Source organism: Vulpes lagopus, chromosome 8, assembly GCF_018345385.1.
Source record: "Vulpes lagopus strain Blue_001 chromosome 8, ASM1834538v1, whole genome shotgun sequence".
In the NCBI taxonomy this organism is placed as follows: Eukaryota; Metazoa; Chordata; class Mammalia; order Carnivora; family Canidae; genus Vulpes; species Vulpes lagopus.
The window spans coordinates 107,619,336-107,645,646 of NC_054831.1; the positions used below are offsets into that span (position 1 = coordinate 107,619,336).

Consider the following 26,311-nt stretch of genomic DNA (forward strand, 5'->3'; position numbering starts at 1 on the left):
ACAGACAAGCACACCAAGGCTCAGAGAGTTCACCTGACTTGGTCATGACTAGAATCCAGAGCATGTACATCTTTTCGTGTTAGTTCAAATAGATCTACGTTTTTATGGCTCCATAATATTCCATCATTGGATGTATTATAATTTATTTAATATGTATCCCTCTTACAGATGAAAATTTAGGTATTTTCCAATAATCTGGGTCCTACTGATGAATATTTGGATGTTTTTTATCTCTTGCTATAACACTGTGGTGACCAACCTCTTTATACATGTGTTTTTGGCTTGAGTATTTCTTTTCTTTTTTCTCTTCTTTTCTTTTTTGCCTGAGTATTTCTATCAGGTGAATACCTGGAGGTATCACTTGTAAAAAATGTTTTGAAAGATTTACTGAGAGAAAAGGGAAATGTGTGACCCACAGAAGTGGCCCCCAAGTGGCAGGGCAAGGGTGCACACTCTGGGGAGGCCTAAGGACTCTGTGTCTTACAGGTGTCGGGATGTTGAGCTGGGTCCAGAGGGTGCTGCCTCAGCCCCCAGGGACCCCTCAGAAGACCAAGGTGGAGGAGGAGGGAGGCACAGACCCAGAGCCAGAGCCAGAGGTGAAGCAGGAACCAGAGCTGGAGCCTGAAACAGCCCTTGAGGAGGCCGAGCAAGGGGACTCCCTGGTAAGAGAATGAGCCTGAGGGAACAAATTCCTAGCTGGGGTCAGCTGCCCCCAGGAGCTTCCATGGGGTGACTCCAGCACATCCACAGTTGCCAGTTCTGCATCCCATCCATTCAGGGGCCTGATGATGACAACTAATTCAGAAGCTCAATTCTGTAGAGTTGATTTAGTTTCTAATCGATGCCAGGCCTGTACCCTGAGCTGGGGAGCATGATGATGAGTGAGGCTTTGTCCCCGGGGGGCAGCAGACAAGTACCAGCCAGATCATCCTATCAGAAGACAGAAGTGATGAGGAAATGCAGGGATCTTCAACATCGGGCTCAGCTCTACCTTCCATGGAGGGCCGAGCAAGTTCATCACACAGAACTATGGGAGCTCAGAGGAGAGAGAGAATCATCTTAACTCTGGAGAGTGGAGGGGGAGTGCTTCCCAGACATTGAGGGCTGGGCCCAATGTGATGGGAGATGAAGAGCTGGGGTGTGCCTGGCAGAGGAAAGGCTAGTTCTTGGCAGCACAGGGTACACTGAGGAAACAGTGACTACCCAGGTATAGGGTTTGTGTGTATAGTGTTTGCATGTGCACACAAGTGTACATGTATGTGCATGCCCTGTGTCCTTCGTGGTATGTCTGCACATACATATGCACTAGCACACCGTGTACACATGAACACACATATTTACATGGATTTCTGTGCACGCACGTACTTGTATATGTGCACGTGTGTGCACACATGCATTGATATGTCTGTAGTTCCACGTGCCTGTGAGGCATGCTGTAAGCATGTCAGTGTGTATATGCATATGTTTCTGAGTCTGTGAATGTTTTCATGTGTTTGTGTATGCACATGTTTGTGTATTTGTGCATGTATGTGTGTACAGACATCTCTGGCATGTGTCTGCATGTTTGTATATATACATATTTGTACATCTGTGCACATATATGTGTGTTCAGATGCAGAACTTTGTGTGTGCAGGTATACATGCATATGTATGTGTACAGACATATGCTTATATGTTTGCCTATGTGTGTATTTGATTATGTGTTGATGCACATATGAAAGGATGTGTTCATGAATACACATTTGTGTCCATGAGTGTATCTGTGTATGTGTCTATGTCTGTGTGACTAAGCATATAAATGTGCATATGTGTATACATAAATATCTGTGTCTGTATATATATGCAAATATATGTGTGTACATATGTACATGTGTGTGCATATGTGTATGTATATTTGCAGGTATCTGCATTTGTGTGCATCTGGATATGTGCATATATATATGAATATGTGTGCATGTGCCTGTATGCACATGCATGTGTGGTGGGGCACACATGCACACACAAATGTATATGCACGTGTGCTTGAGTCTTGCATGTACATATGCAGGTGTGGGCAGATACATTTGTTTTTGTGTCTATTCATGTGTGTATACACACATCTCTGTGTTACTGTATTACACATATGTGTACTTATGCATGTATGCATCTGGACTCATATGGTAATTTATGTGTGCTCATACATTTACATGTCACAGTGAGTGTGCACATGTTAGCATCCCTGTGTGCACATGCATGTTTGTACACACACATATGTGCATGCAGTGGTAGGAGCTGCAGCTCGGAGGCAGATGAGAGGCAGGTGGTGGGTGCTGAGTGCCCCCCAGTTGCTGGAGGAGAATGGAAGGTTTGGCCCAGAGGAGAGGAAGAGCTCTGGCTGCGGGGGAGGTATGTAGGGGGGCTCTCACCTCCTTCTCCCCCTCAGTTTGCTCCAACATTTCTCCCTATTCTCAGGCCAGTGGAGTGGGGCAGCTTCCTGGGGAGTATGATAGGCCCAGAGCCTACCTTGGTGGGGGGCACTCAGGGCCCTATCCTGGATGAGGGACCCCTGGGATTGGGAGGAAGGGAGTGTTCCAGGCTGAAGGTGAAGCTGCCAGGATTTACAGGGACGATTGTGAGAACAGAGCTACTAGGTCCTGTAGGGTAGGGGGTCTTATGCAGGTGGTTTTAGGGGCTGCTCCTGCCTGAACCAGGCTGGTCTCACAGAGGGCTTATGTGGTCCTGTTTGAACCTTGCAGCCACCTGAAGAGCCATTGGAGGAAGTGGCTGCAGCTGACCCAGGCCCTCAGGGTGAGTGCCGGAAGCCCAGGGCCAGGCTGCGGGGTGGAGTGTATTCTCCCTCAGGACCTTGCCACATCCACAGACTGGCAAGCCCATTTCACAGATGAAGAAACTGAAGCTCAGAGAAGTTGAGTGTCTGGGTTCAGACACTTTAGCTGAACTGAGCTGGAGCCTTGGCCTTCTGACTCCCTTGGAGCTCTCCTCTTTTCCCTGCCTCTGACTTGACTTTCCTAGCAGGAGAGAAATGGGCCACTCTGAGGCTCCAGATCTGAAGTATGAGGGTCTCTTTTCCAGAAATCCAGGAGGCTGCCCTGAGTCCGCCTACATCCCTCCAGGCCCAGATCACTGTGGCTCCTGAAGTGAACAGGTACCACACCACCCTGCCGTCTCCTCAGGGGCCCCCAATCTAGGGAGCCACTTGGGGGTGGGGACCAGCATTGCTCTTAGGTCTCTACTCATTCCCGGGCAACCGCCCCAAGCATCTTGGGAAGGGAGCCTCGGGCAGGGGTCAGGGATCTCCTAGGCCAAATGGACAATGTGACCAAGAGAAACAGTGAGTAGGGTCCAGAGTGTTCTCAGTGCTTGGGGGAAATGCAGATCCATGTGGTTAGAGTTTCCAATTTTCCTAACAGAGCCAGAAATCCAGACTATTGCATGATAACTCAAAGTTGGCTCATTTTAGACCATTAGCACTTATCCAAGTGGGCATGCCTGTGGGGGGTGAGGCTCAGGCAGTGTCTGCGACCCTCACACTGAGACTGTCCAGCCTCAGCCACAAGGAAACACCCCATAGGAAACCCTCAACCCTTCTAGAGCACAGGACGTGTGCCAAGTATAGATAGGATGGGACCCCCTGGGACCAGGCTAAGGGGGAAGCAGGATGACAGAACTTGGCTGCTTTGTGCCTAGCATCCAATGGGAATGGGCTCAGGATGGCACACCTCTCTAAGGGTCGGTGTCCCCCATTTTCCAGAGCTGGACACAGGACTTGGGGGGAGGTGGCAAATCTGAAGTCTCACAGTGAGGAGATAGACATTGGGATTCAAGCCAAGTTCATCAGGACACTGTGAATGAAGTACCACTGGGATTGGGGTGGGGCAGGGGACCTTGAGGATGGGTCGGTACCTCTGTCCCTCAGCAGTTCCAACGACTGGGTGCTGACATGGCTTAAGAAGAGCGTGGAGAAGGTGGTCCCACAGCCTGTCCCCAGCAGCAGGCTGGCCCAGAGCACCGGCTGCTGGCGGGGAGGGCCCTGCTCAGGTACTTCTGAGGCCAGAAGCTGAGGGAGGCAGGGTGGGAGGCCACTGCCTCTGGGTTCTCTGTCCTCATCTGTCTGTCTGTCCTGGCAGGCAGGAGCACAGGTGTCTGGGCAATGCAGCACTGGGAGCTCAGGTGAGGCCAGCTTTGCAGGGATGGGACCGCAGGACTTGGGATGGGCCCTGCCGCTGCAGAGAGCCCACAGGCGGGGGGACGCTTATGTGACTGGCCCTGGATTGCAGCCTGGGTTTGAGTGAAGCTGATGGGAGGAGGGGGTCTGGGCAGGCCTCTTGATGCTCACCACCCTCCTTTCTTCTCAGATGGACTTGGTGAGGCTGCTGGGGACACCGGGTGAGTCCTCATCCCTGAGTACTGGTTTGGGAGCCCCTGCGCCTCCTGTGGAGTGTGTGTGGTGGGGGGAGCAGTGTGCCCAGAGCTGAGGGTCTTGGGTTCAGGAGCAAGGTACACCACCACCTCAGTGTGTGGCATTGGACTCACCTTTCATCTCTTCCGCATGCTCCAGTTTGCAATCTCTGCTGGAATCCCAGAGTTATGCATTCATCTTTATTCACCCCATTCATTCATTCCTTTCCTTATTCACTTGTTAGACTGTTGAATTCTTGAGTGCAGAGGCTTTTGTCTCATCACTGCTGGTATCCAACACAGTGCCTACCATAAGGAGGACTCAGCACAGAGGGGATGAATGAATGAATGTATTCATTCATTCACTCATTATTCCAGCTCACTGTCTGTTTCTTTTTGTCTCCTGGAGGCTGCCCAGGTCAGGGGTCCCCAGGGCCACTCAGCTGACTCATGAGACCAGTAAAGCAATTTAGGATGAAGGCCCCCAGGGGACTTGTTAGCTTTCTTTTGGGTTATACCTGAGAGAGGGGTTCCCTTGGGAACATGGAGCTTCCCTGAAGAGAGAGCAGCTGCCTGGAGGCCATGGTCTGGGGGCCATTTGCCCCAGGACCAGCTATGTAATTTGTGGGGCCCAGTGCAAGATTAAAATGCAAGACTCCTTTAAAAAATTAATAAGAGTTTGGAGCACTTGGGTGGTACAGTTGGTTGAGCATCTGACTCCTGGTTTTGGCTCAGGTCATGATCTCAGGGTTGTGAGATCGAGGCCCACATCAGGCTCCGTGCTCAGCAGAGAGTTTGCTTGATATTCTCTCTCTGCCTCTCATTCTTGTGCTTTTAAATAAATAAATCTTTTAAAAATTTAAGTTTAAGATTGAGTTTAGGATTGTGCCAACAGCATGAAACCAAAAATGAGCCCTTCTAAGTATTGGGCCCCGTATGACTGCCCTTCTCCCAGGCCAGTGGAGCCAGACCTATCTGTGCCAGGCACGGGGAGCCCCCCATGCTGCATTCAGGTTCCCAAGCAGCCCCTGGTTCTCACCTGCTTCCCCGGGTGGCCATGGCTGGGTCTGTTGTTCTGGGCCTGGTCCAGCCAGAGGTAAGAATTTGAGGCTGGCAAAAGTTGCCCCCCTGACCTGAGGCCCTTACGGAGTAGCCAATGCAGGGTCCCCACTGTGCAGATGAGGCTAGAGGCAAGGAAGGGCTGGCTGGGGGCCGGGACTCCAGTAGACGTTAAGGTCGCTGTGACCTGGCTGTGCCACTGACCACTGGCCCCTGTGCAGGTCTGGGCCCTGGCTGCTCAGGTGGCTTGAGCAGAATCTGGAGAAAGTTCTGCCTCAACCCCCCAAAACCTCTAAGGTAAGTCAAAGAAAAGGAGGAGTGGGCAGATGACCACCTGGGAGGGTTTCTGGGCCCCCAGGAAGGACCCAGCAGGCTATCCCACCCCCGGGTTACATAAAACCTACTGGCGGGTTCTCCATGGGGAGGTGTGACTGCAAAACAGCAAGGGAGCTCATCGGGAAGGATGGGGGCCCCTTGCTGCCTGCCCTGGGTACAGCTGGCCAAGGGAGGGAATGCTCAGGGCTTGCTTTATTCCACAACTCCACGTCCTTTTCTTTTTTAAATTTAAATTTAATTTGCCAACATACAGTACATCATAAGTTTCAGATGTAGTTTTTGATATGACCCCACTTCCTGTTTCTGATCTAGGACCAGAGAGATGAAATTGCAGATGCTGTCTTGGACACAGGTATAGGGAGGGGACCTGGGAAAGGCTGCTCAGCATGGTCACAGGCAGGGCTGGGGGTGCAACGGGGCCTGAGAGAACCCGCGGGAGGCCCTTAGCCATCAGCTGGGGTACGGAGGGGCTCGGGGCTGGCAGGGAGTGGTGGGCCTCAGAACCCCTCCTTGGTCCAGGCTGTGAGGTCTTGGACAAGTCCCTTGAACTTCCCAGGTCTCACTTCCACATCTGACTGATGAGACGGGTAGTGGAGTGGGCCCAAGGGGCTCCTGACTCCATCATATTGGTGCCTCAAATCTGGTCCCCAGTGCCCATGAGGGGTCCCGTGGAGCCCTGTCTTGTCATCTTTAGATGTGCTCTCCTTGCTTCTTAGAGCCCCCTGGGCCCACTCTGGAAACAGAGCCCGTGCTGCAGGCCCCAGAGAGCTCCTGCGTGCCCACTGCTGGCCCCTTGGAGCCCCAGGAGGAGCCGCCTTCAGAGCCCCAGCTCAGCCCTCAGGCTTCCTCCTTGCTGCTCCCCAGTGACCCTGCCAGGTGAGCCCCCCAATTGCTACCTTTTTCATGGCAGAACCAGTACTTGGCCTCAGCCCAATGCCCAACACTTCACCAAACTAGTTTTTTTATTTTTTATATATTTTTTAAACTAGTTTTTTTAAAATTTAAAAGTATCATATCGCTCCGGGAGAAAATGTTCAAGGGACTCCCCAGGGCCCTTCCCAGGGCAGCCACATCAGCCATCATCCTTCCACGCCTTCTGGAAGCATGGACAAGCTCGGGAGTCTGCTTCTCCTTGAAAGAAACATACCTACCAGCCAACGGCAAAATCTATATACTTTTCTGCATCTTGCTTTTTATTTTATTTTATTTTTTTTACCAAAAAGTCTATCTTAGGGTGGTTTTATGTACATTGGCCTACTTCATTCTTTCAACAGCTGCGGAGTGCCCGTTGTATGGCCATACCGCTTTTCTGTGGCCATTTGCTGGCCATTAGGTTTATTTCCACTCTTTTGCTACCATCGGTGGCCTTGTACAAGCATCATTTATTTTGCTTGTGTGGATTACCTGTAGGGTAAATCCAAGGAACTGGAGTTACTGAGCCAAAGGATGCATGCTTTTGAAATCAGGTTAGGTGTTGCTGGCAGTGTGGGAGAGGCCTGCATGCACCCTCAGGGCGGGGCGGGGGGCTGCTGGGGTCTGAGCGGTAGGTCCCCAGAGGCTGGCCCAGGGAGGCCAGGCAGGAGGGCAGCAGGCCTTGGGGCTAGAGACCTGGGTTCAGGTCTGCCTTCTGGTGAGTTTGCTGTCTGCCTTGGGAGGGACCCAACTCTGATCTCAGTTTCCGCAGGGGCCCTGCTGCATGGACATGGCCTGTTCTCTTTCACTTGCAGGTTGATGGCTTGGCTCCTGCACAGGCTGGAGATGGCCCTGCCGCAGCCGGTGCTCCATGGGAAGGCCAAAGAGCAGGTCTGTTCTGGGCAGGGGGGGGTGGGGCCTAGGTAGTTGTGGGAAGGGTCTTGGGATGGAAGGTCTGAGGGCGAGATACAGAAGAAAGAAGGGAACCTGGAGCAGGAGCCCACCCCATGCAGCCTGCCCATCTTCTCAGCTCACACTCATTCCATGTGCACTCTCTGAGGCACCTTGGCCACAGGGCTGAAAGGGGCTGGCCCAGCCTTGCTAACCAGGAGGTCACAGTCTGTGGGGGAGGTGCTTCCATGGGGGAAGCAGAGAGGACGTGGGGTGAAGAGGAGGAGGGTTTCCAGGAGCATGAAGGAAGGCTTCCTGATGGAGGTGGCTTTCAAGCCAGAGACCTGAGGGAGAAGTAGAATGGGGGTGGGTAAATGAAGGGGCCGGTGTAGGGAGAGCCCTTTAGGCAAAGGAGCAGCATATGCAAAGGTCCAGAAACAAGAGAAACCTGGAATGTTCTAGAAAGAAGTGGGGCTTGCAGGAAAGCAGAGGGCTGTGTGTGCATTTCTGAGAACCTAGGATTCCAACATAGGTGGGTGGGGGAGCAAGGCCTCTGTCACCTTTTCCTCTCCTTCTCCAAGAACCTGGCACCTAGGGGTGCCTGGGTAGCTCAGTTGGTTAATCGTCTGACTCTTGATTTCAGCTCAGGTGGGTCATGATGTCAGGGGCATGGGATTGAGGCCCACTTCGTGCTCTATGCTCAGCAGGGAGTCTGCTTCAGATTCTCGCTTTCCCGCTGCCCCTTGCCTTGCTTGTGCATGTTCTCTCTCTAAATGTTCTCTCTCTAAATAAATACATGAAATCGTTTACAAAGTTAAAATAAAAAAATTTTTTAAAAAATTAAAATAAAAAAGAACCTGGTACCTGGCCCCTCTCTCTTGGGAACAATTGTGTATCTTGACAGCAGCTGGAGCTGGGAGGCAGGAGGCCTGGGTCCCAGTCCTGGCTGCAATAGGAGGTGGACAAGAAACCTCAGGTGGGGGAGGCACCCTTCCCTGCAGGCCAAGCCCTCAGGCTCTGGTCCATATGGCCTCTGTCGGCAGCAGAGGAAATGCAGCTTTGGACTTTTCCAAGAGGAGGGGAGAGAGACCTGGTGGCAGGAACAACATGTCCTCCTCACAGACAGGAGGGGCCCCTGGGGACGGGGCTGGGGCCAGGGAAGGTGTGGTGCTGGAGGGGGAGAGGCCTCCCTGGCAGATAGAGCTTGGAGAAAACCCCCCAGGGAAGGCTGGGAGGGGGGGAGGTAGGCGGGCATCTCAGGCAGGTGGCCCCATCTGGGCAAAGGAGCTGAGGAGGGAGCCGGTGGTGATCCAGGGAGGAGAGAGCCTGGGGGCTCTGAGGCAGGAGGAGAGAAGCAGGCCAGAGAGGAGCCAGGAGCAACTGGGTCTTCCGCGTGTCCTCCTTGGGGATGAGGAAAACCCTCAAGTTCCTGCGTGTGCTGGGAGGGGCAGTGGAGACAAGGGGGGTGATGAGGAGACACAGCATTTTTCCCCTTTCTCCCCATGCAGGAGCCTGACTCCCCTGTGACCTGTGACGTGCAGACCAGTAAGTGCCTCCTTGGTGGGTTTTCATGTGCATCTCCAGTGCAGTTGCTTGGCCTGAGGGCACTAGGCCAGGCCCTGAGAGAGCCCAGGTCCTGCAAGCTTCCCCTCAGGTCATCCTGGCCAGGTAGTCAGAGCCTGGCCCGAGCCAGATGGTGGCTGGAGGCCCCTCCGAGGAGCTGGAGAGAGGTGGAGGGGGGGGGGCTGGCTTGCCTTCCAGTTTCTATCCAAGTTGGAGGGACCCCCTTCCTCTGGGAACACCTACAGAGAGCTCTGCACTACTCCCCTGGGCCAGGGTGTTTGGCTAAGCAGAGTCCCTGGTTATGGCCAGAGGTGTAAGCGGAGAGGCATGGGGTCTCCTGGAGGAACTAGCTCCCATAAACCCCAGCTCTCTTGAGCCAGGAGGGTTCCCCTCGTCAATAGGTGGCGGGGGTGGGGGGGGGGGGGTAGCAGGGGGGAGGTGTGTGCTGCCTTTTATCCCAGCCCCGCACAAGGATTGGGGGACGTACTAAGGGCAGGAGGGGACAGCTCGGGTCCAAAATCTGCTCCTCCTTTCATGTCATGGCCTCAGTTTGAGAAACATGTGGTTATAGGGCATTTCTTCATTTGCAAAGGTCACAGAGGGCCTGCTATGTACCGGCTGTGATAAGTACTAGAGGTGAGCAAAGCAGAGCTCAGGGCCTATGGGCAGTGGCCCTCCTGACCCTGGACACAGGCCCTCAGACCATGGGCCTCAGGTGTCCAGAGGCTGTCATCCGTAGCTCCACGAGGCTGATAGTGGTCTTTATGAGCACTGCAAGGGTGAGGCTGGCCACCACAGCCTGCAGCACAGACGGGCCAGCCAGCTGCGGCGTGGGATTGTCTGGCAGAGTGGCTGTGGGAAGAGGTGGGGTTTGTAGAGTGGTGATGATGCTGTGAGGGCAGGCCTCAGAGCAGGCCTTGCTCAGTCTCGTGGAGTCCCTGTGTAGAGCAGTGACCCTGTATGGCTGTTGGGGCGGGCAGAGGCACAGAGATGTGCCCAAGGTCACCGAGTGAGTTGTCACAGAGCGGCGACTAGCATCCCCTTGGCCTGGCGGCAGTTGTCAAGATTGAAGGAACAGACAACGTTCCCTGGAGCAGAGACCCTGGAGCAGGGGCCCTGGGGAGCTCTGAAAACGGAGCCCCTGGCGCCCTCTCCTCCTCTTCTCTGCTCCTCTGGAAGGAGGCAGGGTGCTCAGCCAGCTGTAGCCGGGCACAAGCCGGGAGTGTGCGTGTCGTGGGTGGGCGCAGGGCACCAGGCCCAGGCACCGGGTGTGTTAGCTCCCCAGGGCTGCTGAGCCAAAGAACCACAAACCGGGCGCCTTCAGACAGCAGGAATGTACTCCCTCACAGCTCACGATCCAGAGCTCTAACTTGAAGTGTTGGTGGGGTTGGCTCCTCCTGGTGCTCTGAGGGGGAAGCCATCCCACACCTCTCTCGGGGCTTCTGGTGGCTGCTGGCACTCCTTGGAGTCCGATAGGCTTCCGGCTGGCCTCCAACCTCTGCCTTTTCCTCTGTGTCCCAATCTCCTCTCCTTTCTCTTGTAAAGACACCAGTCACGGATATAAGGCCCATCCTAAAACCAGGATGAGTTCACCTTGAGATCCTTAACTGATGACACCTACAGAGTTTTTTACTTTTCTTTTCTTTTCTTTTCTTTTCTTTTCTTTCTTTTCTTTTCTTTTCTTTCTTTTCTTTTCTTTTTTTCTTTTCTTTTCTTTTCTTTTCTTTTTTCTCTTCTCTTCTTTCTTTCTTTCTTCTTTCTTTCTTTCCTTCCTTTCTTTCTTCTTTCCTTTTTTCCTTCCTTCCTTCCTTCCTTCCTTCCTTCCTTCCTTCCTTCCTTCCAGATTTTATTATTCGTGAGAGACACACAGAGAGAGGCAGAGACACAGGCAGAGAGGGAGAAGCAGGCTTCCTGTGGGGACCCCGATGTGGGACTCAATCCCAGGACCCTGGTATCAGCCCTGAGCCGAGGGCAGACACTCAACCACTGAGCCGCTCAGGTGTCCCGCAAAGACTATTTCTAAATGAGGTCACATTCACAGGTCACAGGGATTAGAACTGAGTATATGTTTTAGGGGGACACTACACTCTTCAACCCACTTAGCAGGGTGACCCACAGGGTGGGGGGATGAGTTCCCTCCCGTGCTGCTGGCTCTGCTTCCAGTCTCCCTGCCCATTCACTCCTCACACACCTGCTCATTCATTCCTTCCGCCTGCCCACCCAGCCACCCACCCTTCTGTCTTGTTTCAGGCATGGCGACAGCAGGAGGCCTCTGAAACAAGAGAGAAGGGATCCTGGGAGAGCACGGATGGACAAACGGCTGGTCGGATGGAAGGAAAGAAGGGTGCCCTGAAGACCTGCAGGGGAGGGGAAGGAGTGGCTGTCCACCTGGCACCCTCCTCGAACAGTGACACCCCTGCCACTCTGCACGCTCCCAGGCAGGGCGAGGGGAACCAATCCCAGAACTGCCCCTTTCCATGGAAGCAAGAAGGGCAGCCAAGGGCAGCCCGTGGGACTCAGGCTAGACAGCAGGAAAACTTCCCAACAGAAGGCTGCAGGAAAGCCCATGGAGGACTCTCTTTGAGAGCTGGCCTGCACAGCCTTCAGCATGGGGCCCGGCACACAGTTGGTGCCCTCACAGGATGCATTTTTTCCCAGAAGAGGATCCCCTTAGGCTTGGCTGTGTTCTTTCCCTTGAAGAGTTAGGGTCCAGCAATGGACAGCAACACATGCCTTCAGTGACATTAAAAACCATAAATTAGCACATCAAAGCTGTGATTGCATGATATCCTTGCTTCAGAGGAAGTTAATCTGGGTACTTAGGTTTGAAGGATGGGTAGGTTAAGGTGGCCTGTGGTCTGGGGGGAGCAGGAAGGAGGAGCTTGCCAGGGATCCTGAACCAGTTGCCCTGGGCTCCAGCTGGTCCACAGATGTCTGTGTTTGGGGCAAGGAATGATTTTAAACATTAGAATTAGTTGCCAATATCTAAAGATGAGGGGACATTGCACAGGAAAAGTCTGGCTTCTCTCAAAAACTAGGAATATCCGCACAGTGCTTGTGAGGACAGTGTGAGCAACAGCTGCCCCCTGAAGGCAGGTAACATGCTCCCCTTCACCCACATAAACCATCTCCCTGGCTACATAGGTCTTTGACTTTGAGACCCCTGAGGTCCCAAACTGGCGGCAAGTGAAGGGCAGCCTGGGAGAGGGAATAAAGTGAGCAACTGCCTAGAGGTGAGAGAGGGAGAGTGGTGGGTACTTCACTGAAACCCGAGTTCCTGATGTAGAAAATAAAACCAGAAAAGCTGGGGCCTGATTTTAGGAGACTAGACTTTAGCAATGGAGAGCCACCGAAAGTGATTGAGCAGAGGAGTGACTTCACAAAGATGACTCTGAGACTGAGCAAGCATTGGAGGCAGAGAAAGCAATTGAAGCAAAGGTTCTTGAACTTTGGGCCACTTCCGAAGCATCTAGGACCCAAGTGTGCCAGAGAGGATGTGCCTGAGCTTGGGCTTTGCCAGAAATCCAGGGTCTGGTGGGGACCTTGACCTAGAATCCATGCCCTTAGCCTCCTTGTTTGCTGATCCTGGAAATAGGAGCTCCCTCCCCAGATTCACCTGATGACCTTCTCTGCTGGAGGCACCCCATTCAGTTGCCCTGAGGGCCATCCTAGGCTGGCAGAGAGGCTGCTGGCCAGGAGGTGGTATGCCAGTGAGGGACTCCAGGAGCCGAGTTTCAGCCCCACATGGCACCAGGGGTGTCCGTGTAAGCTTGAGCACCCGCAGTGCTTCAGTGGCCCCATGTGCCACCCAGGGATGGGGCCCTGGAAAAGCCAGCAGAGCTGAGAATCGGATGCCTACAGAGAGGGTCTCAGAACTGCACCCCTGGGTCAGTGTGGCCAAGTACCCCATGCCTGGGCCCTGCCCACCTGGTACCTTGGCCACCATCCTCTTCTCAGAGCCACAGAATCTTTGGCTGTAACATGGGGACTATATAGGGCATGGCTCACAAGACTGACACAGCAATCGAAGGAGGAAAAGCTTGCAAAATGTTTACTCACTAAAGAGTACTGAAAAAGAAAGCAAGGACATAAACAAAGATGGCATTGACTCTTTAGGACACCAAACGCTGGGCTCACCCAGTGCCCATTACAGAGAGGCCACCCATGCCAGGGAGACACTCATGGGACATATTCATCGCCTGGGATAGCACACTAGGGAATTGGCAGTCGGAGACCTGGCAATGCCTCCGACATCCTGTGTGGCCTTAGACAAGTCACTCAACCTCTCTGAGCTGGCTCTGTGGTTTATCAAATGGTGAGAGTAATGTTCTCCCCATGTAGAGTTGCTATGAAAGTTAATGAGCTCATGGGCCAGAGGTTGTTCTGTGACATAGCAGGATGCCCCCTGCTATGTCAGGTGGGGACTTGCACCCCAAGTGGCTGCTCAGGGGAGAGATGCTACACCATGACTGGACGTTGGTCAAGAATGACGTTTATGATGCGACCCACCACTGGATTAGGGCCACGCTTGGAAGAGCCTCCCTGGTTAGACCCCAGGGCTGTTTGTGGGGCTGAGGAGCCAGGACTGCGTGGAAGCCTAGCTAGTTCAGGATGCCTGTGGGGAACTTCCCCGGGGGCAGGCTTATCCTCTCTCTGAGAGGCAGGATGATGTCTATACTCGGGAGCCAGGAGGGGGAGCAGGAAGGAGCAGCTCCCAGAAAGCAGACAGCCCTGAGCCTGGGACATGGGAAGCACCCTGTACAAGAAGGTGTTAACCTGAGTCTCAGTTTGCTCATCTGTAAAATGGGGAATAACATAAAAGAGGGAAAATAAAATGGGGGGTAACAATTATTCCCACCTCAAAGGTTGGTGTGAAGATCATTGAATTAATTCATGTATATCACTAGGTCAGGCACATTGGAAGTGCTCAATAAATGCAACTGCCATTATATTATTATTAGTATTACTTTTCTGCACCATGAACAATAATTTCCAAAGTCACAGAATAAGACTTGGAGCGAACTCCCATTTACAGTCACTGTTAAGAGAGCTTGGGTGGCTCAGTCAGTTGATCATCTGCCTTTGGCTTTGGTCATGATCCCGGGGTCCTGAGACTAAACCCCGTGTCAGGCTCCCTCCTCAGTGGGGAGCCTGCTTCTCCCTCTCCTCTGCTTGCTGCTCCCCCTGCTTGTGCTTTCTCTCTTTCAGTCAAATAAATAAATAAAATCTTAAATAAATAAATAAATAAATAAATAAATAAATAAATAAAGTCATTGTTAGGGTACCTGGGTGGCTCAGTCAGTTGGGCATCTGCCTTTGGCTCAGATCATGATCCCAGGGTCCTGAAATCGAGCCCCACGTTAGGCTCCCTGCTCAGTGGGGAGCCTGCTTCTCCTTCTCCCCTCTGCAGCTCCCCCCTCCTTGTGCTCAATCTCTCTGTCAAATAAATAAATAAAAATATTTAAAAAAATAAAGTCACTGTTAGTAATTCATGCTTGGCTGAAGGGCCATCAGGATGCCAGAGCTTTGAGGGAACACCTGAGAGTCAGGCAATGTCTCCCCTTTTCCCCTTTTTCTTGCTTGTTGGGGGTTCCTGATGGGATTCCCTTATCCTCCTTCTGCCCCACACTGTTTGCAGTGTCAGGGACCTGGGTACGTGGAAAAAATAGTGAAAACAACCGATTCCCATCTGAAGGTGGGATCACCTCTACCAGGAGGTCAATCCCGTCAGAGTCTCTAGGCCCAGGAGGGAAAGACTCCTGGAAGCGGGTGCTGAGGTTAGGAGCATGTAGTATGCTGTCACCAGTGGGTGGGTGGCGTCTAGAGAATAGGTGGGGGGGGGGGGAAGGGTTGGGAAGGGGGCAAGCTCTCTCTGCATCCCTGGGGACAGTCTAGGCCACCCTGCATCTGCACATGCCAAAGCGGACCCCAAGCCTGGATCTTTCATATCACCTGTGATGCTGTGGTTCTGCTTTTGCATAAGCCTCCAAGAAGGCGGCCCAAGGGGACACAAAGGCTAACTGCTATCTAAGCTCTATCTCAGGAGGAAAAAGAAGGGGAAGACGACTAGAAGGAGACTGGGTGAATGAATGATCATGGGCTTCAGCACTGGTCTGGTTGCTGAAGTTTCCCAAATGATGGTGCTCTTTCTGCTGCTTGGCTGGGAGCTGGCCCATGGCTGGCGAAGTCCAAGGCCCCCCATGTGGTCCCTGGGACTCAGAGGCCCAAGCCCACTCTCCCCTGTGCCCTGTGTCCCCTGCAGTCTGCATCCTCCCTGGAGGCCAAGAGGAGCCCGATCTCGTCCTAGAAGAGGTTGACCCCCACTGGGAGGAGGATGAGCATCAGGATGGTGGCGCCAGCCCACAGGACTCAGAGGCAGCTCCAGCTTATGAAGAGGAGAATGAAGCTGTAGAGGAGATGCCCAGGTGGGAGCCAGAGAAAGCCCCAGAAAAAATGACTGTTTGAGAAGATAACAGGTACACAGTACAGAATCCCAAAGGTACCAAAGGGCATAGAACAGGAACCAAACCTGCCTCTGCTTCTTCCTCCTCCCTCCCCCAGACATCCATCCCTCTCTCTGGGAACAGAAACTGCAGGTCTCTTCTCTGCCAGTTCGGGGAGCACCTGAGCATTTACAGGCATAGCTCCCCACCTCCTTTTTTTTTTTTTTTGCACAGAAGATAGCATATCACATGCACCTACCTAGATTAAAAAATCTTAAAAAAAATAAAGTCACTGTTAGTAATTCATGCTTGGCTGAAGGGCCATCAGGATGCCAGAGCTTTGAGGGAACACCTGAGAGTCAGGCAATGTCTCCCCTTTTCCCCTTTTTCTTGCTTGTTGGGGGTTCCTGATGAGACTCCCTTATCCTCCTTCTGCCCCACACTGTTTGCAGTGTCAGGGACCTGGGTACATGGAAAAAATAGTGAAAACAACTGATTCCTATCTGAAGGTGGGATCACCTCTACCAGGAGGTCAATATCTTGTTGCTCTATTCATTCAACGAGATACTTCTCCACCTTCAGAGCTTAGAGAGATCACCCACAGCATTTTTTGTTGTTGTTTACAACGGCATAGTATTGTGTTGTATGGATGAAGAGTAGAAGTTATCTACTCTGCCCGCTATGGATGGACATTTATGATTCTGAAATTTTCTTTTTTTTAAAAGATTTTATTTATTTATTTGAGCAAGACAGTACAAGCAGGGGGAGAGTCAGAGGGAGAAGCAGGCTCCCTGCTGAGCAAGGAGCCCGAAGTGGGGCTCAATCCCAGGATCCCAGGATTATGACCCAAGCCGAAGGCAGACACTTAACTGACTGAGCCACCTGGGTGCCCCTGAAATTCTGTTATTATAAATATTTTTCAACAAACACTCTTGCACATATGTCCTAATACGTGCACGTGAGTAGGTGTGCAGGATAAGTTTCCAGAACGGGGGCTGCCCCTCCATAGGGACATCACAATCATTGTTCCCACTAGTTGTCTTGGAGATAGCCTCTTGAGCTGGGAGGTCTCAGGTCCACAGGCCTCTGACCTACGTTGTCAAGGTGGGGAAACTGAGGCCCAGAGAGGCTCAGGGGCTGGCCTAGAGTTGCCACTAGAACGGCAGGAGTTGAGTCAGGCCCCTCATGCCGTGAAGTGGCCTTGCTGCTGGAGAGAGCCTGAGGATGCTTAGGTGGGGTTCCCTAGATCAAGTCTTGGTTGAGAAGTCCAGGTCTGGTCTCAGAGGTCACAGGACATCTTCCTGAAAACAGGGACAGGAGGTGGACTTGGGGTGGTGCTGCAGGTGGGCTCACCTCCTGCTTCTGACCTCAACTCAGGAAGCTGACCTGGATTCAAGAGGAGAGAGAAGATGAGGAGGAGGATGGAGAGGAGGAGGGAGAAGATGAGGAGGAGGCAAAGTAAGGTGCTTGTGTGTTCTCCATCCTTTCCACAAGGGCGACTAAGGGAGGGGTTACAGGGAGGGGCAGTGGGGCTTCTGGGGTGCTGGAGCTCTTTCCTTGTTCTGTGCTGTGTGCTGCTGGGCACTGAGCAGAGAGGCTGGGGAAGCTGGGGGTCCCCCCACTGTGCTCATTATGATCTGGACCTCTTATTGTCCACCGCTGAAACTCTCACACACCTGTATACACGCATGAACACTAGAATGCAGCCTCCTTGGGGGTGGGGGTTTGTCCATTGTGCTCACTCCCATGTCCCTAGAGCCTAGGCACCAAATAATGCCAGCTGAGTGCATGGATGGATGGGGGACGGGGCCCACACAGTGGGTTCGCAGCCCCTGTCATGAGCCAAACCAAAGCATAGGGCTGTGTCCCCATCCACGCTGCCCACAACGGTCCCATGGGTGCCTTTGACACTGAAGGTCTGTCCCAGATTCTGTTCTATGGCCCATTAATGGTTGATTCTCCACCCACATCCATAAAGATTTCCACAGGAACACATAGAGAAATCAGTTAAAATAATGGTTAAAGAATGGCAGTCAGAAACCACTAAAAGTTACAATCATCAAAACTGCTGAGCGACTAGATCTTAGGTATTTCCAGCCACTAACAAGGAATGACCATCATGTGACATGGTCGAGGTGCTAATTAGCACCGCAATGGCAATCATATTATAATATAGAAACGCACCAAATCAATGTGCCATACACCCAAAATTTACACAATGTTATGTCAAACACATTTCAATGATAAAAAAAAGACCACCAAGAGGGAGAATTTTAGCAGTGTGGGATGGACAGGACAGATGGAGATGGGGACACAGGAGGAGATGGGTAGCAGGTGGCGGGGCCCAAGTGGAGTTGGGGGTGAGGGGTTGGAGTGTAAAGTCAGGATGTGTAGACAGAGTTGGAAACCACAGGGCTGGAGGAGATGCTGGGGGAGCTGGCATGGTGAAGGAGAGGCCCAGACGCCACATCAGAGCCACAGAGATTCGAGAACCCAGAAAGGCCTGAGGAGGAGGTGCCTGTGAGGGGGGTGGGAGACGAAAGGAGTGTGGAGCCCAGGGGTTCAAAGAGGGAGTGTTTTGCTGCCTCAGAAGCAGCCCGTTGTCCAGGGGCCAGTGACAATGCAGCTGGTGGACATGGGGAGAGAGGATGCATCAGAGGTGAGGGGCCAGATTGTGAAGGCCTTGTGCTTGCTTTCCTGGGAGCACTGGGGAGCCATTGAAGGTTCGTGAGTGGGGGGGGGGTGATCTGGCAGCTGTAGTGTGGGGATACTGAGGCAGGAAGAGCTGTGAGGAGGCTGCTATCATGGGGCAGGCCAGACGGATTTAATCCGTCCCTTGCATTAGTGCCTGTTCCCTCCATGGTGCCCCGGCCCACACCTTCCTCCCTGACCTGTGCCCCTGGCCCTGGCTCGAGACTTGGGCTCTGCTCCTCCTGGCAGAGTGACCTGAGCACGTGCGCATGGCATGGAGCTTCTGCCTCTATGTCTATGGAACAAGGGTACCAACAGCCCCTGCAGAGTAGATACAGGGCCAGCTGTGTAGCCGGTATATTAGGGTCTGGCCCGCGGTGGGTGCCCCATCAAAGGTCGTCAATGTTCTCATCCCCACTGAGGGTCACTTACCATCCCAGTCAGGAAATAGTCATACCATGAGACCAGCACAGGACTTCCGGGCTGAAGACCTGCTCAGTGGCATCTGCCTTTATTCCACTTTCCCTAGTTTGCATATAACTTTTTCATCATTGGGAGGAGACCACATAGCCACTTGCTTGCCTCCAGCGATGGGGAGCTCACAACCTCTTGAGGGACATCCATCCCATCCTTATACACCTCTGACTTATGAAATTATTTCTTCCATCAAAAATGAGCATGTTTCCCTATGGTTTCTGTAACCCAGTCCGAATTCTGCCCTCTGGGTCCCCCAGAGCCGGGGTGCTCTCACTTACAGGTGACAGCCCTTCTCCTGGGTGAAGGCTTAGGTGTGGCCCAGCCTTATTCATTCAGCCCCATCTGCTGTCCGCTTTTCACCTTGAAGGCCAGGGAGTTAGTGTACTCACACGCAGGCACCGACTACGCACGTGTTCTCAGTGCACAGTACACACTGGTACACACAAGTATTGCACTATGCGTACACACCAACACATACATACAGACACACACATGGGGTTGGGCACACACCTATATGTGCAAGTATGCACACAGTTACACCCGCACATAATCCGCACACATGCACAAGCACACACACACACACTCACCTATGTGTCCACACACACGTGCACACGCAGGCACGCAGATGCACACTTGCACGCTCTGCCCTGTGCTCATGCACATAAGCCACACACATGTGCACACGCAGGCATGCAGATGCACACTTGCACACTCTGCCCTGTGCTCATGCTCATGCACATAAGCCTGTGTTTATAGTTACCCACAAACACTGCAGACACACATGTAATCACACACATTTACCCAGAGTTTCAAACTTGGGGAACTTTAGGGCCCGGGGCCCTGGATGGGGACGAGAGTGCAAGTGATCCCAGGGCCAGGGCCAGAGGGTGTCAGGTGTGGGCAAGCGGCTGGGGCTGTCCTGGCTGGGGGAGGATGCTCTCTCCAGCTTTGCAGAAGCATAGGGGTTACTGATGACGCGCGCAGGCCCTGGTAACAGGCAGACAGTCGCCTAGCGACCTGGTCTCTGCCGGCAACAGCTCGGCTCTTCCTAGCAACCGCAGCCTTTTGGTCCCCACCTAGTCTCCCTGGGGGCATTTCGGCAGAGTTCCCTGCACCCCCCTCAATCTGATTAGAAGCAGGAAGGATCAGTGGCTCATCTGCCACCCGAGCCACACTGGCTCCAGCGCTGGCCTGGCAGGCCTGGGGCTGTGCCGGGGCTCCCCCAGCTGTCTACCTGTGTGCACTCGACCCGGGGCTCGGGATGAATGTCACCGCCCCCAGCTGAACTCCTGCATCATGGGCCCTCTTGTCGGCAAAGACAGCGAGACCCAAGTAGGTGGCTACTTCTTCCTAGGGGTTCCCCTTCTTCCTTTCAGGGTTGGGGTGCCTGGTGAGTAGTGTGCTGAAGACCTTGGCTTAGGGGCATAGCCTGCCAGGTGCTGCTGGGGAAGAGGAGCAGGGGTGGCCAGCATTGGCTTCTCCCTGCACCTCTACCTTCGATAGCCAGCTGGGGAGCCCCTCTGGATGCCCACCTCAGCCAGTTTGTCTGATCCTCTGCTTGGAAATTGCTAGGATTGGGGAGGTTTCTAGAAGTTGATGGCCTACTGCTTCTGGGCCAGGCAAGGAGGGGGCCTGGGGCCCATTGTGGGCCAGGGGCAATGTGACTTTGGGTACATAGCTCCCAAAACAGCCCCTGGAGGTGCTGACAGGGCCACAGTAGGGCTTGTTAGGTGTCTTGATAGCTGGAGATGTTTGTGCAAGATGTTTCCAATCCACGTGGGTGACTCATAACCCTGCAGGATGCTGCCTCCCCTACGATTAGTAATAATAACGATGAAAACAATCACGACAACAGCTGCCATCTGAGTAACACTTGGTGTCCATGCCAGACTCTGGGCACTGATTATTCATCCCATTTCACAGAGGACGGAACTGGGGCTCACAGTCCTCTCCATGTCCAAGGGGTGCACTGCCAGCAAGTGCAGAGCTGGGACCATAGCAAACAGTTGGTTTGCTTGGCCAACAGACAAGGAAATTGCTTATCAGTGTTGAGAGATGGGGGATGAAGAATGACACCAGGCATGGGAAGTCTTTTTTGACTTTTTCACGAGATTCTCACTGGCCCTTCTGACCTTACTCAAATAAGTCAGGCTGGACAGGCTGAGTAAGTCCTACTCGTTTGACAGATGGGCAAACAGAGGCAGACGGAGGCCATCCAGTGATTTCCTGGCCTGATTCTGGAATGAGCAACACCCCAGGCAGCCCTTGACTGGACCGTGAATGCTCGTGTCCTGGGCCTTTCTGCTTGGAGAACTGGACAGGGCATAGTTCCCACAATGCTTTTAGGGGCCTTCAAGCACATTTTAATTTCTTTTGACATCAGACCCCAGTATGAACTTTTCAGTGGAAGAGAATGTTCGAATATATAATGGTAACATATAGATCTTCATATAAATGTAATCACAAAATAGAATTTTTCTTTTTAAGGACAAAGGGGCCCACGAGAGCTAAAGTGCCCAGGCCCCAGGAAAGTCATCAGGTGCTTTTGCTTTTGTGATTTGAATCTCTTTAAGAAAATCTGTCTCTTCCTGGGCAGGGTGGGGAGTATGACCCTGATAGCTGAGGCCCCTTACAATGGAAATAGTTATGTGCTGATGAAGGGAAATGAAGTGAGTTAGGTGATCGGATCCTCAGGACAGACACTTGCCTCACTCCTCCATGTCACACGGGGCCATGTAGACGCTCAGAGGCAGGCAGCCAAGTATTGAGGACATGGCCTTGGGGTCAGAGGTACCTGTGTTTTATCCAGGCTTGCCTTGTGCCAGCTGTGTGACCGTGGATGGGCCATCTGCCCTCTCTGTGCCTTCCATTGCTGAGCTGGAATGGGACCAGTCACAGCCCCAGCCTCTCAGGGTGGTTTGGGTGAGAATGCAGGGAGCCAGAGCCCATGGGGACTGCTGTGGCGATGTGATCACTGATTGATTCCTGCCCCCAGGCTACTGGCTGCAAACAGACTGGGGTTGCAATTCTGTCCCCACCCGCTCACCCACCTCGGGAGAACTGAGGCTCAGCCCTCTGGGCAGCAGATGGTGAACCCGGGTTTTCCGGATGGCAGACATTACAGAGCACCCTCTGTGAGCCCTTGCTGACAGAGGTCTGTGAGGTAGGGTGAGCCACTAGAAACCAGGATCTGATTCTAACTACAAAAGTCCCATTGGCCCCTGGTTCTGAGTCACCACTTCAACCCAGAGGCTGTGCACGGGCATCGAAAGGCCCAATTTAGCCCATAGACAGGCTCTTTTGTTTATCTACATATTACCATGAGTATACTAATTTGGATTAATTATCAGCAACTAAAGATTGGAGATCCCACCTTCGAAACATGTAGTTCAGGCTCCTCTTGAAAATCGGAAGATTTTTCAAGCCAAGTGGGATTGCTGACTCGGATGGGTACACGTTCTCTGCACCCCTGGTCCCCATCAGCCTGGGCCAGGGACCCCTGAAAGCTTCAGCGGCCGAAGTGTGGCTCTGATCTCATGCCTGGAAAGAAGTAGGGCTTGCATTCAAGGTTTGTGTGGTGTCCAACAATGTGATTTTGGGCAGGTTAGATCACCTCCCTGGGCCTCACTTTCCTCATATTCCCTGCTTGCCTGCATCACCAACATCACCTGGAGACCTGCAGAGGGGAAATGCTGGGAGTATATTTTGAACACTATACAGTGCCATTGGTCCCACCCCCAGAGGACAGTTCCTCAAATCATCCACCACATTTTTCTTTGCACATGCTGTTCCCTCTTCCTGGACACCCTTCCTTACCCATTCCTCATGATCAACTCATTGTTCCTGAGATCCAGCTCCGAGGCCACCTCCTCTGGGCAGGCCTCCTTCCTAGGCACAATTGTGGTCTGCTTGGCCTGTGCAGGGATCCTCGTGAGGGTGAGGACCTATTTGTGGGCATCTTGGTGCACCAGCTCCCAACACAGTGGCTGGCTCTCAGCAGGGCTCAGGAAATGTCTAATGTCCCTAACGCTAGCCCTTTCCTCCTCCCCCGTGGGGTCACAGTGTCCTGCTGGATAGCTGTCTGGAGGCGCAGGCTGGCGAGGACCTGACTGGAGTAGACAGAAGCCAGCCCCAGAGGGCCTCCCAGCAGGTACGGAGCGGCACCGGGCTTGGTACAGACCACCTCTGAGGCCTGGGTGGGTGTCGGCAGAAGTGGCTGCGGCTTTGTCTACTTTGTTTACAGGGGGATTTTCAGCTGGTGAGATGCTGACTGGACAGAGGGAACCAGGGTGGTGGCTACAGCAGGGCCTTGCTAATTATACCAAGGGTCCTGTGGTACCAGGGGGGGCCTGGGATGACACGGCCATGGTGGGGAGCAGTGGTCCTGCACGCCGGTCCTCATATGTCTGAGTGACTCTGGACGAGTCGCCTCCCCACTCTGAGGCTCAGTGTCGCCTCCCCACTCTGAGCCTCAGTGGCCACCTTTGTAAAACGGAGCTAAGGACCCCTCTCTAGGGCGTCACGTGCAGTCATACACTGTGAAGTGTAGTGCCCGGGGGGAGGCTGTGGTGGCTGCTTTAGCCGCTCGAGGCCCGCATGCACAGGGCTGTGTGAGAAGACCTTCCTCCTCATCTGCGCCAACTCCAGGCACTGGGGCCCAGGGCTCCCGTGTGCCCTCCCCTCTCCAGGGTGGAGGCTGCCTCCCTGGATGCCCCAGCAGGTGGGGTGGCAGGGCCTGACCCGTGAGGCAGCGCTAGGAGTGGAATCGGGGCCCCTGAGGATTCTAACAGGGTCTGGGCTGGCCTGGGGCTAGGAGGAGGCTTGGGGGTCTCAGCTTCTGTTTCCCCTTCATTGTCTGCAGGAGCTGCAGGAGGAGGCCGTGACCACCAGCCCAGAAGGTAGGTGTGCCCTGGGGTCGGGGGGAACACGGAATGTTACAGATGTTTTCAGGCCAGGGGGCAGCCTAGGCACAAGGGCACGCACCCCCTCTCCCTCCATCTCTGCCGTCCCTACGCCTGCCCCATCCTTGGGCAAAGCCCATCCTCTGCGTCTTGGGGCCACATTATTGAGCTTCGTGATGTATTTCAAAGGCCCCAGGAGAATCACTGGAGGCTCCCGGGACTCCAGCAGGCCTGTGGAAACCCCACTCCCGGTCAGCCCCTCCAGCCCCCGCCTCACTGGGAACGCCGTTCTCTGGACCACCAGCTAGAGAGGGATTGGCTGAAATGTAGCCTCTCTGAGTGAAAGTCGGGACCCCAGCTTGCAAAGGGCCCGGCCTAGACTCCACGTGTCATGATGACACTGGCATCTGTCATGACAGATTACTTACTGCTTAGTACTGCTCAGTGTTACTGCTCAGATCCCCAGGCCACGCCCAGCACATGCACTTTGCTGTTATTTACCGCCCTCACCCCCAAACCCGAGAACTCCAGGGAGGTGCGGCAGAGTCCAGGGGAGCCGAGGATAGCTAGGCTGGGGAGCCCGAGACAGATGGACAGGAGCCCTGGCCTTACAAGCCTCCGGGTCCTTCGAGCCGCCAGTGCTCTAGCCACACTGTGAGGCAGACAGACCATTAGAGGATGTGGCTGAGCAGTCAAGGGCACAGACCTGCACGTCACTGTTGGCTCCTCCCTCCTGTGGCTGTGTGACCTGGAGCCGGGTGTGTGACCTCTCCTAACTGTGGCTCCCCACAAGGAAGACAGGGCAATAGTAGTACCCGCCTCCTAAGGCAGGTGGGCAGGACGGGGGGATAGTGTGTTGCAGGTACCCAACCCTGTGTGGCGCTGAGGCAGGAGGCCACATGGGGACCACGAGGCCTGTGTCCCAGCCAGCCAGAGACTGACCTGGGACTGGACGCAGGTGTCCTGACCCCAGGCATCCCGAGCTTGCTCCCCACCTGATCTCTGAAAAGCACCTTCTATTGACTTGAACATGTTATCGGTAAGAAACCTACTAAGTCTGAACCCCACACAGATGAATAAGACCAGGGTTGCCCTGCTGCAGACTCAGGTTCTGAGGGCCTTGTTCTGCCTCCTTCTCCGGGTCATCTGGAAGCAGGTGGCCTGGGAACCACGCTCAGAAACAAAGGCAGTGCCATTTGTCTGCTGCTCCTCAAAAGTGTGGACCTGGAACCAGCAGCTTTGGTGTTACCTGGGAGCTGGTTGGAAATACAGAATCCCAGGCCCCACCCCAGATCTGCTGAACCAGAATTGCATTATAACCAGATCCCTGGTGGTTTTTTGCACAATAGTGTTTGAGAGGCAATGGCCTCGAGCCCTGGTTCTCAAACATGTCTGCGCACCAAAATCATTTGGGGAGATTTTAAAAATCAGACATTTCTGAGTGTCCCCAGGTGATTCCGATGTAAAGCCTACAGAACATTCCTGCTTCTGGGTGGAAGAGAAATTCATTCAGCTCCAGGGTTTCTTTGGAATGGAACATCCTACCTGGTTGAGAATGCTTCAGTCCAGGATATGTGGGTTCTTTGATTCTAACATTTTCTGTCTGAGTTGGGAAATGCCACCAGTGGTTGGTTAACAGAGAGAGCACAAAAAGTTGGGGGGCCCGGTGCTGTCCCTCAGAGCTGTCAAGTAGACCAGCCACATGACATGACTTGATGACGCTTCTGACGTTGACTCCAGGGACACAAACGATGTTCCAGGCTTTGGGTGCAGCTGCTACAAATGCAGGAGGGTACTGGCTGACCCACGTTGGCGCTGGTGGGCAGGAGCCTACCTGCCCTGCCTCCCCCAACCCTTGTTCCTGGTTGCAGTCCCCAGGGTCCCACCTCCACCTGAGCACCCCGGCCCCAGCACCATGACCAAACCAGGCCAGGACGTGGAGCTCAATCACCTGGTCCAGGACCAGCCACCCGGCCAGGTGGCTCCAGGGCTTGCTCCCCCAGCCCTGGTGGAGCACCTCCCCAATGTGCCCAGCTACCACCCCCCAATCACCCGCATCCCTGTCCTCATCTCCCGGAGGACGGCCTTGTCCAACTCCAACTTCGCCAAGGAGACCAGGAGTTCCATCCGTCGCCTAGGTAGTGTGATCTCATGCACCTAGCATGCTTGTGCCTCAGTGTGCTTCTGCATGGCTCGGGCTGTTCCCTGCATGGGTGCCGTGGCAAGGTATAGGACTGCCAGTTGAATTCATGGAAAACCACCCCCTCCTCTGTTGACCAATGCCTTCATCTTGCTTTGTGGTGACTTAAGAAGTATTAGTCCCCTTATCTCTGTGCCTCAAATCCCACAATTAGCAGTTAAGTTCTTTGGGTTAAACATTGCATTCTGCAGATCATCATTTTTTTTTTTTTTTTTTACAGATAGTCAATCACACCCCAGTTTAAACAAATTACTAAGCTCTCTAGGCCAAGAAACTTGGGTGGGGGAAGAAAATAAATTGAGGGGATTGGGGCAGAAGAGGAAGGTGGGGACCCATTTCAGACAGAGTCTTACTGACCTTGATGATTTTCTGGGAGCTGGACTTTCTAAGAATTGTTGATACCGCCCAGAAAATTCCATTTCAGGAAAGGAGAGGCCCCC

At 53.4% G+C, this 26,311-nt stretch overlaps 1 protein-coding gene across 1 annotated transcript in view; it reads left to right on the plus strand.

Moving 5' to 3' along the window:
* The first annotated feature begins 494 nt into the window (after window positions 1–494).
* The window catches only part of CNGB1 (cyclic nucleotide gated channel subunit beta 1), a 63,132-nt gene continuing 37,315 nt past the window's right edge, over window positions 495–26,311 (plus strand). The window contains 16 exon segments of the mRNA XM_041765103.1: window positions 495–662; window positions 2,736–2,787; window positions 3,073–3,145; window positions 3,917–4,010; window positions 4,012–4,038; window positions 4,128–4,170; window positions 4,356–4,386; window positions 5,679–5,754; window positions 6,106–6,145; window positions 6,510–6,669; window positions 7,521–7,596; window positions 9,105–9,141; window positions 15,422–15,584; window positions 16,980–17,060; window positions 22,833–22,920; window positions 23,632–23,668. Coding sequence (XP_041621037.1) covers window positions 495–662; window positions 2,736–2,787; window positions 3,073–3,145; window positions 3,917–4,010; window positions 4,012–4,038; window positions 4,128–4,170; window positions 4,356–4,386; window positions 5,679–5,754; window positions 6,106–6,145; window positions 6,510–6,669; window positions 7,521–7,596; window positions 9,105–9,141; window positions 15,422–15,584; window positions 16,980–17,060; window positions 22,833–22,920; window positions 23,632–23,668 — 1,246 coding nt within the window.